Here is a 15,132-nt window from a genome sequence, read left to right as displayed (position 1 = left end):
AACTTTCAACACAAATCTTGGATATTGCCAAAGGAAGCCATTCAGCAGCTGCTGTGGTTTTATTCCCAACACACATTTATCCTGGCAGAAGTGTCTACCCTCTGACCCTGGTCCCAGCCCCCGAGTCTGTTATTAATTGCTCTTACCTGTTGCACTAATGAATATGATTCTAGGTTTCAAAGGGGGAATTTGAAGCAATAGGCCAAATGGGGCTTGGATAAATTGGTCCTACAAATAAGATACCCTGCCTTAACCCGCTGAGGTGATGAGTCCACTACTCAGGTGACCCTCCACCTTTGTGGATTCCTCTTGGTTTGTGACCAGTGTGTTTGTTTCTTGAAGTTGTACAAATTTGTTGACAAAAGTCAATACTTTGATTTTTATTCTCTGCACTGTTGCACTCTCCAAATGGCTCCTTGAATATTTTTATTAACTTGTTACACACATTATTGTCACTTTTTTACTTGGAAGGTAACCTGCTGTTGGACTTAATAAATTTGTTTACTTGACTATTGACAATTCTGCAAAAAACAAAAACAAAAATACAGTGACTTCATTCTGGGGTGAGCTTTACCCACCAGGAGCCTCTTCCACCAACATACTGGATGGCGAATCCTGTGCTCTGTAAAATAATCCAGATGGTACAGGATCCCCAGCTACAAACATGGATTGTTGACCTCCCACTCACCAAGCTTAATGGCTTTTGGAGTCCCAGGACTTGTAGGCAAGAAGCAAATGAGTCCTCACAGGGCCACTACCTAAACAGTCTTACCTTAGCAGCTGACGTCAATTCCCTTGAAGAATAAAAAGTGAACACTGTTCTAAATGGTTGGCTCCTACATCTATTAGGTTGGCAGTGATTAAGGCAAAGGAGGCAAGATGAAAACTGTCAAGTGCTACTGCTCTGTGACCTTTGGCAAGTTAAATTCTGCGTTTCCTTTTAGTTATCTGCAAAATCAAGAGACTTACTTCTATCAGTGATGATAGGATTTAGAAGAACTTCTGTGATTTATAAAGCACCTAAGACACATAAGTTTAAGGTTTCCAAAAGGCTGTTAGGTGAGTAATGCAGGGAATCCAGAGAAGAAGGTTGGCATGGTCACACACAACCCTTCACAAGTCACTGCCCCTCTTGGGGGCTCAACTTCCCGCTGTGCCAAATTGGGAGGATGGGGGGCTTAGACTACCATGATCCCTGATGGCTCCATCTGGCTCTTACATTCCGGAAGTCTAATTGTGGTACATCTTAGCTTCCTTTAATTGTATTGTCTGTCTAGTTATTGTTTATGCTCAGGAAAGCTATTGGCTAGCCATCTTAAAGGCCAAGTAGGGCCTTTGATGCAGGCCCTAGTGGCCTTCCCAAAGATTCCCAGCCAGCCTCATATAGGTATCTCCTAAAAATAAGTACAGTGGTGGCATGAGATGTGCTTTTATTTTTCTTTTCAGTTGGAAAGGGCTTAGGAGTCATGACTACCTCCTCTTTCTAGCTAGGAGAGGGTTATAAGGTTTCCTCAATGAACTGGAATTTTTCTTTTCTTCTCATATTACCAAGGTCAGCACCAGATGGAGGCTGGAAGGAAATCTAGGGGGTGACTTTTTCCTCACTTAAAAAAGTAAACCTTCAAAACATGTACTTATTTTCCCAGTTGGCTCTTGGGCTTGTGTCTTTTTTGGCTCTTCTGAGTTACTGAGCCCAGCCAAGGCCTTACAAATAGAGGTGTGGGGAATAATAAAGTGAAGTTTACTGATTTGGGTGCTTATATAGAACATGGAGCTATTCAAAGTGTTGTCATGGTGCTGTATGGCTAAAATCCAATTTTTGACTAGATGAGGGATAAGCAATTAATTCACACTATCACCAGATAAGCATAACAGTATGTGGAATGGTATACTGAAGGTAGCGCTGAGGGTTCAGAGGAGAACAGTAGTCAACTCAGCACTGGCCTCTTCCTTCCTCCCAAATCCAGCTGCCAAAGCACATGGCTGGGTTAGCTCTGGAAGTCATTCTTTAGCTCTGGATTTTGACCTAGGTCCTAAAGAGTTAGTCTGCCTGGGAAGTTAAGGCAAGAGAGCCAGCCTAACCTCTCCCACTTCCTTTCCTTTGCTATGACTTCCAAGGATGCCCTGTCTTATGAAAGCCATAAGGCTCTTATGTGGGTTTAACATTCTTCCTATGTAATGTTCCAACCTTGATTCTCTTCTTACCTTAGGGGTGCTAAGAAAGTCGTAGTGGAATATGGCAGCAATGCAGGAAGCAGCAGAGCACCTAACTCTGCATAGTGTTCTTTAATCCATGCTGATGAGGACTCTATGGGCCCATGTTTATCTGGGGTGGTGCTGCTGAAATTGCTAGTTTATTACAATACAGAGCTACAAAATAAAATGGTACTAGTGTTAAGACAAGACAGAAGAACACATAGACACAAGGCTCTTGTATACACAGACTTACATAATAAATAATGCAGCCTCCTTTACTGAGTAAAGATAGATAATTGGATAAAATCTAAATATTTGGGGGAAAGTTACATATGCCAAAATAAGTTCCAGGAGGAATAAGGTATATGTGTAAAAAATCATTAAAAAAACAATATATGTATGTAATATATATTATCAATGAGTATTAAGTTGATCTCTGGATCAGTCAAAATGTTTTAAGCATAAAAGCAAATAGAAAAAAATGAAAGACAAGAACAAACTTCTAATACTTACTACCTTAAAAAACTAGAAACATTTTTGCAATAATTGACAAATGGACCCTATACTTAATGTGTAAAGAGACCTTAAAAATTCAGAATGGAAAATCCATTATGGAAAAGACAACAGAAACATGAGCAAAGGATACGGACAACTCTCTAAAGAAAAACAATTGGCCAAAACCTTCTGGAAAAAATAGCAGATGACAATCTAAAGGGTATTCAAATAAACAGAAATTAAACCTATAATGAAAAACTTTTTTAATCTGTCAAATTAACAAAGATTTGAAACAAATCGATGCTAGCAAACACAAGGTAAAAACTTTCCTGGAATTAAAAAATCCTTCAGTATTCATACTTTTTGAAAAAGCCCAGTAATTTCACTTCTAGGAATTTTTCCTCAAGAAATAATTATCTGCCAAAGATGTATGTGCAAGGATATGATTGGCAGCATCATTTGGGAACAACTTAGTGCCAACCATAGGGGACTGTTTTAGAAATTATGGCACGCATCAACATGTTGGAATATTATGCAGCTATTAAAAACTGCTTTTGAATAATGGAAAAAGTATGATAGAAGATTGTAAAACAGGGGCAGTCATTGACTGAGTGGTGGGATTAGATATGGTTTTAACTTTTCTAGATTTTTCAAGTTTCCATTAATGGATTTCCTTTATAATAGGGAAGAGAATTTACAAAAAGGGGGGCAAAAGGCAATGAAAATGACACGGCTGAGTGTCCTACTAAACAACCCCACTATGGGTGAGGAGGCCAGAAAGTTGGGGAGTAATACGATCAAAGCCTAAGCCAAGTGTTCTGTGAAAACCCTTCAAGTTGCCTTTCCCCCCCAAATGAGAAGCTGCTCCTGCAGCTGTCTTGGCAGCTCTGCATTGGCTGCCTAGAAGGGTGTGGGAGGAAAAATGCACAAACGCACTTATGAATGGAATGTGTGTTTTGCAAGAGGCCAAGTTGGCAGCTTTGCCTTCCAAAAGGTGGGAGCATCAGCTGAAAGAACAGTGTGTGCAGACCGGGGCCTCAGAGACCTTATGGTCCAGGCCTATCTCTGTAGAGTTCTAGAGTTGGGGGCCTGTGGGGAAACTTCCACCCCCACCCACCCAGGAAAAGGAATGGCCTTGGCTGTTCCTAGGAGCAGAGGGAGTGCTCTTGGCACAGGGAACCTTCATCTGCTCTGTGAATGTGCAGTTGGAAGATGATCCTCAATAAAATGTAGGTTTCCCAAATTTAATTCTCACAACAACCTTATGAAGTAGGTACTAATGTTGCCATCTTTAAAATGAGGAAACTGAAGGGAGCTCCCTGGTGGTCTAGTGGTTAGGATTCCATGCTTTCACTGCTGTAGCCGGGGTTCAAGCCCTGGTCAGGGAACTGGCAAGCTGAGTGGCATGGCCAAAATTAAAAAAATAAAAAACAAAATGAGGAAACAGGCTCAGAGAGGGCAAATAATTCATACATATCCCACTATTTGGTCATTTTCCACAAACTGAATCTTTAAATATTCATAATAATCCTTAAAAGTAGATACATCCTCATTTTATACAGCTGCAGAAATGGACTCAAACAAGGTTAAGTGACTGGCCCAGGAGCACAGCTGAAGTGCCAACCTAGACAGACACTTACTTTGTGTCTCAGGACTGGAGTCTCAAGAGGTAAACAGCAGCTAAACTCCCACAGCTTTGGAGCTCAGCTGCAGGGGGAAAGAATCCAGCCAACATTGTTTCAAGATGTTCTCAAGGCCTTGCAGCTGATGTCAGCAGTATACCTGGGGAACTTCGCTCTTTACAGGGGAACTTCATCCAAAATCAAGAGCTTCAGTTCTGGCTCCTGGTTCCCAACTTCCAGATCTTATAGAAGTTGCATTTAAAGGATTAAACACTGCCTCAAATGCCCAACCTTGAGAGTTATTTTAATTATTTTTTTCTAACTATGAAAGCAATATATGCTGATTTAAAAAAAAAAAAAAACCGGCCTATATACAGAAGAGCATTTGGTAAAATCAAATCTGCCAATCCCACCAGCCAGAGACAAATACTGTTCATATTTTGGTATATAGCCTTCCAGGTTTTGTTCCAAGGCTGTGCATATCTTTGTATAGTTTTTTTCTACTCAAACTATACAGATTATCCTGTAACTCTCCATGCTTTATACAACCTATAATATACTATAAATGCACAATCTCATCTTCACAACAATCCTATAAGATGTATACCATTATTATGTACCAAGCACAGAGATGATAAATAATTTACAGTAATTCAAGCTCACCTAACTAAAAAGTAGGAAAGCTGGAATTCAGAGTCTAGCAGTTTGGATCCAGAGGTCTACTGCTGCTTCTTGCAGATCTCTTTCACTAGAGATTTTATTTACACACACATGTGCGTGCACACACACATAATTTTTAAAAATAGCTACCTAGAATTCCACTGAATAACCCCATGACATCTCCTCCATACATGTTTTTGAGGATATTACTCTAGAAGTGGAATTGCAGGGTCCCAGTGTAGAGAGAAATTTACAAGATTTTTTGTAATGATACATACTACATGCCAGATTAATTCATCTTTTCTGGAGGGCAGCTAATACCTCTGTTTTGGAACTGTGTGTGCCTGTGCCCATGTCCTTTCCAACACAGAATGTTGACAATTTGAGAGTTGATAAAAAAAAAAAAGCAAAGGCTTTTACTGAAATTAAAGCTTCTAAGGGGGAGCTCTGGTGTGATGGAGGCACCTGTTGGTAAAGGGTAACACTGCAGTCTCACTCCAAAAGGAAGGAAGCATTCCTGAAAATTGAATTGAAAGGGGGCTTCCTGGATTGGTTAAAAGCTACAAGAGTCAGTCTTCAACTTTGCTCTGGTGGACCTGCCAGATTCGCAGTCAGCCTATCTTTTTCCTTCAGTGTTATAAAAGCCATTAATAGAAAACAGTTTGCCTTACAGAAATTTGCTTCACAGATGTTACCACTTTGACAAACTACGTAATACCTGGGTTTTCTCCACAGAGAAGTCACTCCTCCTGGTTTCCTTACCTATATACGGTATACCATTTAATAGGAGCGCTACATGAAATAAGCACCTGCTGTAATACCTGTGTATAAACCCACTGACACAAAGAAAGTACAAACTGGTTTCCTCCCCTCACCTTGTCTTAAGATGAGGAATGTCTGAATTTTAGGCATTTATTGAAAATTTGTACATTTCATATAAATGGACTAGACTCCTTAAGCTGGTACAATGTTTCCCCAGACTGTCTACTATATAGAGGTCTGGCAGCCTCTGGAGTGCCTGCAGCCTGACCAAATTCTCTGCTGTTGCCCACGAGGGATTAAGAAATGGCACATGGAAAATGGTGGGCAGACTCACAAACACTTGTTTGGGCTGTTGCTTTCCTCTTCATCTTTTATTCCCATCAGTCCTAGGCCAGAGAGCGATCCATGAGTGCTGCAACAGATGAGGAGTAAAGATAGTTTTTGTCGACAGGGTTGAATGAATGGTTATAAACTAAGGTAGAGGAAAAAGGTTTTTTTTTTGATATGCGTATGTGCCATGGGGCAGGGGGCAGGCAGGTAGACAGCTTATGGAAAGCTGCCTGCTGAAAATGGTCCAATGGAAAGAATATTGACTAGTCCCAGATGCCTAGAATCAAATCATAGCTCTGCCACTTAACAGATGTGAGGCACATCTCAACTAAGGGTGAATGATCTCAAACTAAGACTCAGTTTCTTCAACTTACTAGCTGGGTGACCTTAGGCAAGTTGCTTAATCTGAGCTTTTTTCTCATCTTGTTAAATGGAGATTCAACAACCTTAACCAAAACTGCATATAAAAGCACTTAGCAGCACTTGACACATTAAGGGTTTGATGGATTATAGCAATTATTAATGTTTTCAGTATTAATTTTAGCAGTCACCAGAAGTATAAGGATTAAGAGCTGAGTCAGGCTCCCAGCACAAGGAAACCTTCTACTCTCCTTGCTACTCCTTCTTCCTGAGCCACTTTTACCCTTTCCCAAGTGTTATCTGCTGGCATCATGGAGACAGCTGCACAGATGAGGCCCAGAGAAGTCAGTCACACAGCAAGCTTATAGTCTGGGGAAATACACGCTCCTGCTGCTGGGTTTGATCATTATGGCTATGGAAATCAGAGTGCAACTTTTAAAACAAAGGAGTAACAGCAGGTTTTGTTACTACATGATTTGCTATTTCCAGAGTTTTCTCCTGACTTGTCAAACATGCCTTAGGACCTCTGCCTCAGTCCGAACCTAAGCCTTTTTTGCTCCTTGACCCAATGCTCCCTCCTCTAAGCCCTCATCCCCTGAGAACATCCCAGCTACTTCTGGAAGAAGAAAGCTTTGGCCCTCTCTTGGCTTAGTTTACCTACACAATGGGGAACTACAAGCTAAGTATTCCACTTGGTACACGAAAACCCCTATTTTACCCCTACCTCCATGCACTGGCTCTGAGAAGTTTTATGCAGGCAAGTTTGCCTCTCAGGGTCCAAGCTCTTAAACAAAGAGCTTTCTTTTTTCTTTCTTTGGCAATTTTTGGTCACTTTTAAACCTCTTGCTGTTAAGTCTACCCATAAGCCTGTTTGAAGTGTATCAGTCTAAGATTTTTTTTTTTTTTTTTGCTGTAAAACTTAGTACTTATTTCTGTTTCTCAGAGACAGTAATTCTCTCAAGCTGCCCAGCAGGTAGCCTGTTTCACTAGTGGCCCTAATACATGTCAGAAGAATTTTATGATAGGAAGTTAACTTCTGATCCAGGCTTCAAGGCCTGAGGCATTCATGTTTTGCCACCTGGGACCTTGGGCCTGTGACAGAATCCTAGAATGTCAGAATTTTAAGGGACTTTAGCAATAATACAATCCAGTGATTTTCAAACTGTGCTTTTTTCAAAAAAAGCCCTCTTTCTCTCCTCTCCCAGCATACACATTCATGAATATACCTACTCATCCATTTCAGAATTGCTCATCTTTATGCCTTAGTAAAGATTTAACATCAATTTTTCTTTTAAAGAAAGGGTTTTATAGTTTCAAGCGTTTGAAAATTACTGATTTACTCCAAATCCCTCATTTTACCAAAGGGAAATTGAGATCCACAGTGGGAAAGTGGCTTGGCCACTACTTGTCAGCAGAGATGGGTGATACAGCTGGGACTGGACCCAGAGTCCTGCTCCAGTATTCCTCAGGCTTAGAAACAGCAAAACAGGCCCTATCTCTTAAAAGTTAACAGAAATGGTAAAGGGGGCAAGGGCAGGGAAGGCAGGAACACACTCCTGATATGTGGGAAAGGTAGGTTCTAGTCACATCTAAGCCTGGGCCTTGCCCTAGAACTTCCTGACCATTTTTACTCAAGTGGCTCTTGTTCCAGAGAGGCTGCAGGACCTAAGACCTCTGCCTTTAAACTGGGATGAGCTGTCTCCCTGAGGGACCACTAAGTGTAGTTATAAGAGCAAATATGAGTAAAATGGGGATACAGTACCTCTCTCTTAGAACTGTGAGAGTTAAGAGATGATTCATTTCAGTTTTCGTTTATGTGCCTGGACGTCAACAAAAGGCTTTTCTCCAGGAAAAGCTTAAGTCCAGAGAGTCCAGAGGTCAGAATCATGAAGGGGCAACCCTTCAGTCCTTACCTCTCAGTTCCTGGCAGCAGGATGAGGCAGAGGGTGCCTGGGCACAGGCTGTGGTAGAGCTTTCCTATCTTCCTGCCCCAGCGCCAGGCTGCTATCTTTGGGTGGTCCACCTTCACCATCTAGAATCAAAGCCAGGTGTTGACACTCAGTCAGAGTACCCACCGCTGACCTTTGGAGGGACTGCAACATTCCTCCTCAGGCTCCCAGGAAAGGCTCTGTACAAATCCTCAGTCTGAAGCCAGAGTCTATACTGCAGGGCTCCCTGTCCACTCCAGCATCCCCAGACCTCCAAGTCAGTTTAGGGTCCTGAGTTAGGGAAACCAAATCACTAAGGAGAGCTCTAGTCTGGCCTCTGACATTAAGTATCTCTGTGACCTGGGCAAAGTCACTCACTAGCTCTGGTGTCTATTTCTCATCTGCTAAGTGTGGGACATTAGACTATGGCAGGGCTTCCCAAACTTAAACCATTCACCTTCTATCTTCACCCTTCTGTTGCATATTCCCTAATGGTTTTCTTTAAAGTGAGTCAATTTCTTCCATAGCTTCGTCTAAGTAATACTATCCATGAAATCACACGTTCAATGTGGTGGTTGCATACTTTAATGAATGTTAGAAAAACAAGTTCATAACAATAAAAGTGAAAAAAAGAGGTCCATCTATGACCACCAAAAATCATATTGTGTATGTATGTACTACACTTCAGGAAACCCTAGATCACTAAAGACTTGTCCAGCTCTCCAACTTCCTGTATTAACCCCTCAAAGTCCCTCGGAGAGACACCTGGAAAACCTGATTTTAGCAAGTTTGGAGGGGGCAAAAGTATGAGAGATCTTGGAGAAAGAAAGGTGTGTCCAGGGCTGGAAGACACTGGAGAGTGAAGTAAGACTAGTGGCAGGGCAGGAAAAAAAAGATTGAAGGCTTAAGTGTCACTTGAGCAGGACCATCCTGCCTAATTTCCATAAACATCAGAAGGCCAACCACCAGAGCCAGCAAACCAAGGTAGCTAGCTACCTTTCCCCCCTAACCCCAGGATACTTTTAATCACTCACCTGCAAGGTCTCCTGCTCCGAGGGGGGAGGTATGACACGAAGCCCTGGGGGCCTTGATTCAGGAGGTAAGCCCCTGAGCCATGAATGGAGGTGCCTGGGCGTTAGGGCATGCCTGCCTTTCAGCTTCCAGTTCTTGCCTGTGAGAATGCCAAGGGCCCTCTGGGCACTGCCAAAAGTTTTGAATCCTGAAAACAGGAATACCCCCTCCTGTTATTAAGGACCAAAACCAAAACCAAAACCAAAACAAAAAACCTGATCACCATCCTAGCTGGAGCCCATCCAGAGCCAGGGAGAAGGACAAAATCAGGAGATGTTGACCTGGTCCAGCCCAGGAGGGACTACTTGTTGACCATTTCCTTTCTCTGACCTCATGTTACCACCATCTCTAATCTCCTTCCCCAAGGCTATATTCGATGGCATAGACTTACTCAAGAAACAGTATTTTTTCTGCTTTCCATTTTTAAGATCTTTAGGCAAGATCACAGCTTCCAGGCCCAGGAAGAGGCTGGACTGTTGCAACAGGTGTTCCTTGAAGGTTTCACTCACTCCAGACAGGTATATAGTACCTTGGTTCTCAGAATCTTGTTCCAGCTCATTCACAAGGATGTCACAATCAAGGGTGAGCTCTGTCACAGGCCTCTGCACCTAACCAAGGAAAGATGGCATTAATGGTAGAAAAGTCACCACTTCAAACCCCAGGCCTGTTACATACTAGCAAGTAGCTTAATTCTGCAGCTTCCTTATCTATACAAGGAAGCTAATGATAACTGCCCCAAAGGGCTACGGTAGAAACTTAAGTAATAGATAAATAAATACAAAATGTAAATATTTTTGTGTAAATAATACTCTCTTCCCTTTCCTTCTCTCCCCCACCAACTGCAATCAGTTCTCTGCCTTCTACACCAATGAAATTGTTTAATTGCGTAAGAAACATCAAAATACCATTTGATTCCCCTGAAAGCTAAAGGGCAACCACAAAAAAAACCACCCTGAACAAACCATTTGGGGTCTAAGTAGTGATAAAGAGTACATGGAAGATGTAGCCCAGGCTGATTTTGACAAAAATGAAAAGCTATCATGTCTTAGGTCACCACTATAAGAATGCCGGCCTTGGCTAAAGGCTTTCCATAACAGAAAATCTTGTGTCTTAAGCCTCTCGAGGGTGCTTGTCTAAGCTGTTATGTCTTAGGGTGCTGTAAATACAGGCTTGAGTAAATACAAGTACTGAAAATACAGGATTGAGTGAAGTATACTACTTTATGCTTTCTCTGGCAACCCTACCTTGATGCAGGTACCTTCTACCAGGATGCCATCCAAAGACTCTATGGCCAGCTGGGCACCTTCCAGGATTTCGTATTGTATACAGAGATGTGGCTGCAGAAAAATCAAGATTTCCTTACTTTTGCTTTCCAGGCTCAAACTGCCAGAGACGGGGCTAGGAACGGGGCCCACCTAAACTACAGTGGCCAGAGCCACCTGAATGGATGTTCTTGCTGTGCTGGGCTAGATAGTGATCACAGACCATCAATTTTAAGTGGAATCATCATGGTTCAGGGCTTGGTTTCTCTCAGAAAATAATCTTGTCACTTAAAATTGAAGCCTTCTCTCCCTGGGTGGTATGGGGAAAGCACTAACAAATTCTTTACTACCCAACTTGCTGTTCATACCATTTATTATTAATCACTAAAGTTACCGCTGCAAGTCACAAGTAGAGATTCCTATTTGCCTTATTAGCTTAATTTTAGACAAGCAGCTTTCCTACAGGCTTGGGGAGGTTAAGTTCTTCCACTGGATTTGCATCTTCAAATTGCACTTGATTAACACCAGAGTATCTAAATCTATGTGATGGTCTGAGCCACAGCATCATCATGGAGATTAAAGTGCTCCCATAGAAAAGCTTCATTTTATTGGATTTGGCAATGATTTCCTGAATATGACACCAAAGGCACAGGCAACAAAAAAAATATGAGAAGTTAAACTTTATCAAAATTAAAAAGTGTATCAAAGAACAACCACCAACAATGTCAAAAGGCAGCAGAAAGAATGGGAGAAAATATTTGCAAATCACATATCTACTGAAGGATTCATATCTAAAATATATAGAGAACTCCTAAAACTCAACACAAAAAAATCAACCCAATTAAAATATAGGCAAAGGACTTGCATAGACATTTCTCCAAAGAAGATACACCAATGGCCAATAAGCATACAAAGAAATGCTCAACATCACTAATCATTAGGGAGCTTGCAAGTCAAAACCACGAGATACTATTAATACTTCACATCCATTAGGATGGCTACTATCAAAACAAAAAATGCCCCCCAAACCAAAAACAACAACAAAAAAACCAAGTGTCAGAGGAATTCCTGGCAGTCCAGTGGTTAGGACCCCCTAGCTTCCAATGCAGGGGGCACGGGTTCGTTCCCTGGTCGGGGAACTAAGATCCTACATGGGATGCAGCCAAAAACAAAAACAAACAAACAACAAAAAAAGACCAAAAAAAAACAAAAAACAAAAAAAACCCCCAAGTGTCAGCTGGAATATGGAGAAGTTGGAACCCTTGGCATTGCGGGTGGGAATGTAAAATGGTGCAGCTGCTATAGAAAACAGTATGGCAGTTCCTCAAAAAATGAAATGAATTATCATTTAACCCAGAAATTCCACATCTGTGTATATCACCCAAAAGAACTGAAAACAGGGACTCAAACAAATACTTGTACATCCATGTTCATTTCACAGTAGCATTATTCAGAATGGCTAAAACGTGGAAACAATCCAAATGTTCATCGATGGATGAATGGATAAACAAAATGTGGTATAATCATACAATGGAATATAATTCAGCCTTGAAAAGAAATGAAATTCTGATACATACTACATCATGGGTGAACCCTGAAGACATTATGCTAAGTGAAATAAGCCAGACACAAAAGGACAAATACTGTAGGATTCCACTTATATGATATACATAGAGTAGCCAAATTTATAAGACAGGAAATACAATAGTAGTTAACAGGCCTGGGAGAAAGGGGACTGGAGAGTTACTGTTTAAAGGGTACAGAGTTTCAGTATGGGATGATGAAAAAGTTCTAGAGAGAATGTACTTAATAACACTGAACTATACGTAAAAATGGTTTAAAAGGCAAATTTTATGTATACTTTACAAAAAGAAAGAAAAAAAAAAAAAGACAAGACGACTTACAGGAAGGAGTTACAGGCCCTTGAATACCCTTTCCCATCCCTCAGTCTATGTTCCCAGGGATGATCTTTTTATTTCTGTTTTTAGGTGTAGGAAAGACAATAAAAGATTTGGGGAAAGCACATTTTAAACATCTAGGATTCTGCAGTTAGATCGCTTTGGAGACTTTAATTTTTGCTTCACTTTAATAGTTACTAAACCTAATAGTTATTAGTTATATTATTAGCTATTACACATAATAGTTTAACGCACCAGATTAATAGTTGCCTATATCGAAATTCTAAAGGTACAAAAAAATTTACAGTGAAAAGTCTTCCCCTAACCCCTGTTCCCAGTCACCTAGTTCCTCTCTCCCTGGAGGCCTTCATTGTTACCAGTTATTATATATCATTCTACAGATATTCTGTTAAAAGTTTTTATTTTCAATTCTTTTCATGGCTTCCTGTCTCATAGTGCTTATAATGTTGTTATTGCTTCATATAGTAACTTTAGTCTTTATCTGACTTCCTGCTATGACCATGAAGATAGAGGCTTACTCATTACATCCTTTTAAAAAGTATGAATTTTTAAAACCATATACAAGTATTATTTCTTAAAAAGTAAAAATAATTAAACTCTTTATAGGGTTTTTATGTAAATAACAAACTAATAAACAAAACTTACTCCAAGAGATTGGAGAGCTAACAGCAACAACAAAAAAAAGCCCTGCTCCTCTAGTATCTTAACCCAGCTATGAGCCTACTTTGGATTTAAGCCCTACAGACTTCCCAGCACATGGAAGCTACTGCTGTTTTTGAAAGGGCATTTTATCGTTTAAAGCTGAAGTCACAAGCATGAAGCCCATAAACTACATTAAACCACTAGACATATTTTTTGTCTGGCTTACATAATATTTAAGAAAATTGGAGCCAACAATATGAAAATTGGCAGATTTCTCAATTCTCAAAACAAAAAAATCAGAAGATCTGGCAATATGGGGCACACATTCTTATGGGGCAACACTGTTCCCAAGAGACAGAGCATGTCTCACATTCCAGTTGGTGACAATCAAGCTCAAATCACTAATACTTGAAGGACCCCTAGAAGGCATCTGAATTTCCCACACTAGATTAGAAGGTCAAAAAAAAAGTTTTCTTGTCTCATTACCTGATGGGTTTCAAGAATAAGAGTCACTGACCGGACTGGACCAAAACTCTTAAACAGCCTCTTCAGAGCTCTAAGGTTACAAGTTTTGCTAAATGGCCCAGCATAGACAGTTGACATCTCCATCCACTTGATCCTCATCTATAAGAAAAACAACAGAATATAGTAAGGAGGTGGATGTGGAAAGAGAATTAAGTCAAATCTAAAGAAATCATGAGTCAAAACATGGGATAATTCCTTTCAAGGAATTTCTTAACACAAACACTTGCCAAATGTACAAGGATTTGTATACAGGGATTTCACTGCATCATTATTTGGAATAGCAAAAATTTATAAAGTGCAAATGCTGAAAACAGGTATATCATACAATGGAAAACTATGCAACACAAGGGAAATAAGATTATACAGTGTTATGAACAGATGTGTAAGTTACACTGTTAAAGGAAAAAACAAAGTTGCAAAACAGTATATAAGTCTGATTCCCATTTTTATAAAAATGAAAATGGTAATATATTAATACATATAGAAAAAATTTAGAGAAGTATACAGTAAACTTAATGAAGTATGTATTACCATCCTTAATGGGGGGAGATTATAATAGGTCAAATAAATCATCTAGCAGAACCCATTCACTTACTCTTTTGCTCATCTCCTCAGTGAGGTTGGGTGGAAAGGGTTCAAAAGAGAACTGCACGATGCTGAAGGTAAACTGGGGGATTTCCACTCTAGCCTGCTCAAGAACCTGCAGAAAACAGCACAGCCTGGATGAAGCAGGAACCTAATAGTCTACTGTGGCTCATGGAGGTGAGCCACAGTAATATAAACAATGGTTGTCTTTTTACCCATATTAAAAAGCAATATGAGGCTGACTTCAAGGTCCAGAAGAAAATGGTGACACCACACAGCCTTGTAGAAAAACCATATAATCAGGAAAGAGAATAAATAGAATCACATATGACCCAGATCTTTAGCATTACTAAGAAGCAGGCTACTACAATCTTCAAATTACCTCTAAGTAAACAAACAAGTTAAATTCTGCAAGCCTGTGAATAAAGAGAGGGAGAAGAGACGCAAGAGACTCTGGGGGAAAAAAAAAAAAAAAATCAAGGGGCATGGAAGACTTGGATGAAACAAACAAAATCAGCCCCAGAAAGAAAGTACAACAAAATGCCAAAATAATGAACACAGGTCACAACTTTGATAGTTCAAGCACTTAACTACAAGGAAGAGACTTGACAGCCTCAGAGAAGCAGTGCTTCTGGGGAAGAATCAGATATATAGAGAAGAGGCAATACCCTGCTGGAGACACTGCAGTGAAGGAAAAGAAGGAAATAAAGAAATCAGGAGGGAAATTAAGGATCCTGTGGGGGAAAAAAAAATAAAACAAATACCAATCCCTCCC

General features: G+C 40.4%; 1 protein-coding gene across 9 annotated transcripts in view; it reads right to left on the bottom strand.

The window, feature by feature from the left end:
* Window positions 1-4,755: 4,755 nt before the first annotated feature.
* REXO5 (RNA exonuclease 5) overlaps window positions 4,756-15,132 on the bottom strand; it is a 43,899-nt gene continuing 33,522 nt past the window's right edge. For 5 of the 9 annotated variants that reach the window (XM_036824713.1, XM_036824712.1, XM_036824715.1 and 2 more), the window contains exons 14-20: window positions 14,368-14,472; window positions 13,734-13,871; window positions 10,669-10,761; window positions 9,816-10,032; window positions 9,388-9,572; window positions 8,339-8,457; window positions 5,869-6,147 (exon numbers count right to left, since the gene is read on the bottom strand). In XM_036824713.1, coding sequence (XP_036680608.1) covers window positions 6,066-6,147; window positions 8,339-8,457; window positions 9,388-9,572; window positions 9,816-10,032; window positions 10,669-10,761; window positions 13,734-13,871; window positions 14,368-14,472 — 939 coding nt within the window. In that variant the 3' untranslated portion in view covers window positions 5,869-6,065. Of the gene's footprint in view, window positions 6,148-8,338; window positions 8,458-9,387; window positions 9,573-9,815; window positions 10,033-10,668; window positions 10,762-13,733; window positions 13,872-14,367; window positions 14,473-15,132 lie in introns of all 9 variants that reach the window. The other 4 variants (XM_036824717.1, XM_036824718.1, XM_036824720.1 and 1 more) reach the window with 4 other exon arrangements.

This window comes from Balaenoptera musculus, chromosome 15 (assembly GCF_009873245.2).
Source record: "Balaenoptera musculus isolate JJ_BM4_2016_0621 chromosome 15, mBalMus1.pri.v3, whole genome shotgun sequence".
NCBI classification, from domain to species: domain Eukaryota; kingdom Metazoa; phylum Chordata; class Mammalia; order Artiodactyla; family Balaenopteridae; genus Balaenoptera; species Balaenoptera musculus.
The sequence above is the reverse complement of the archived record's forward strand: the minus strand, read 5'-3'. Positions and strand labels throughout refer to the sequence as shown.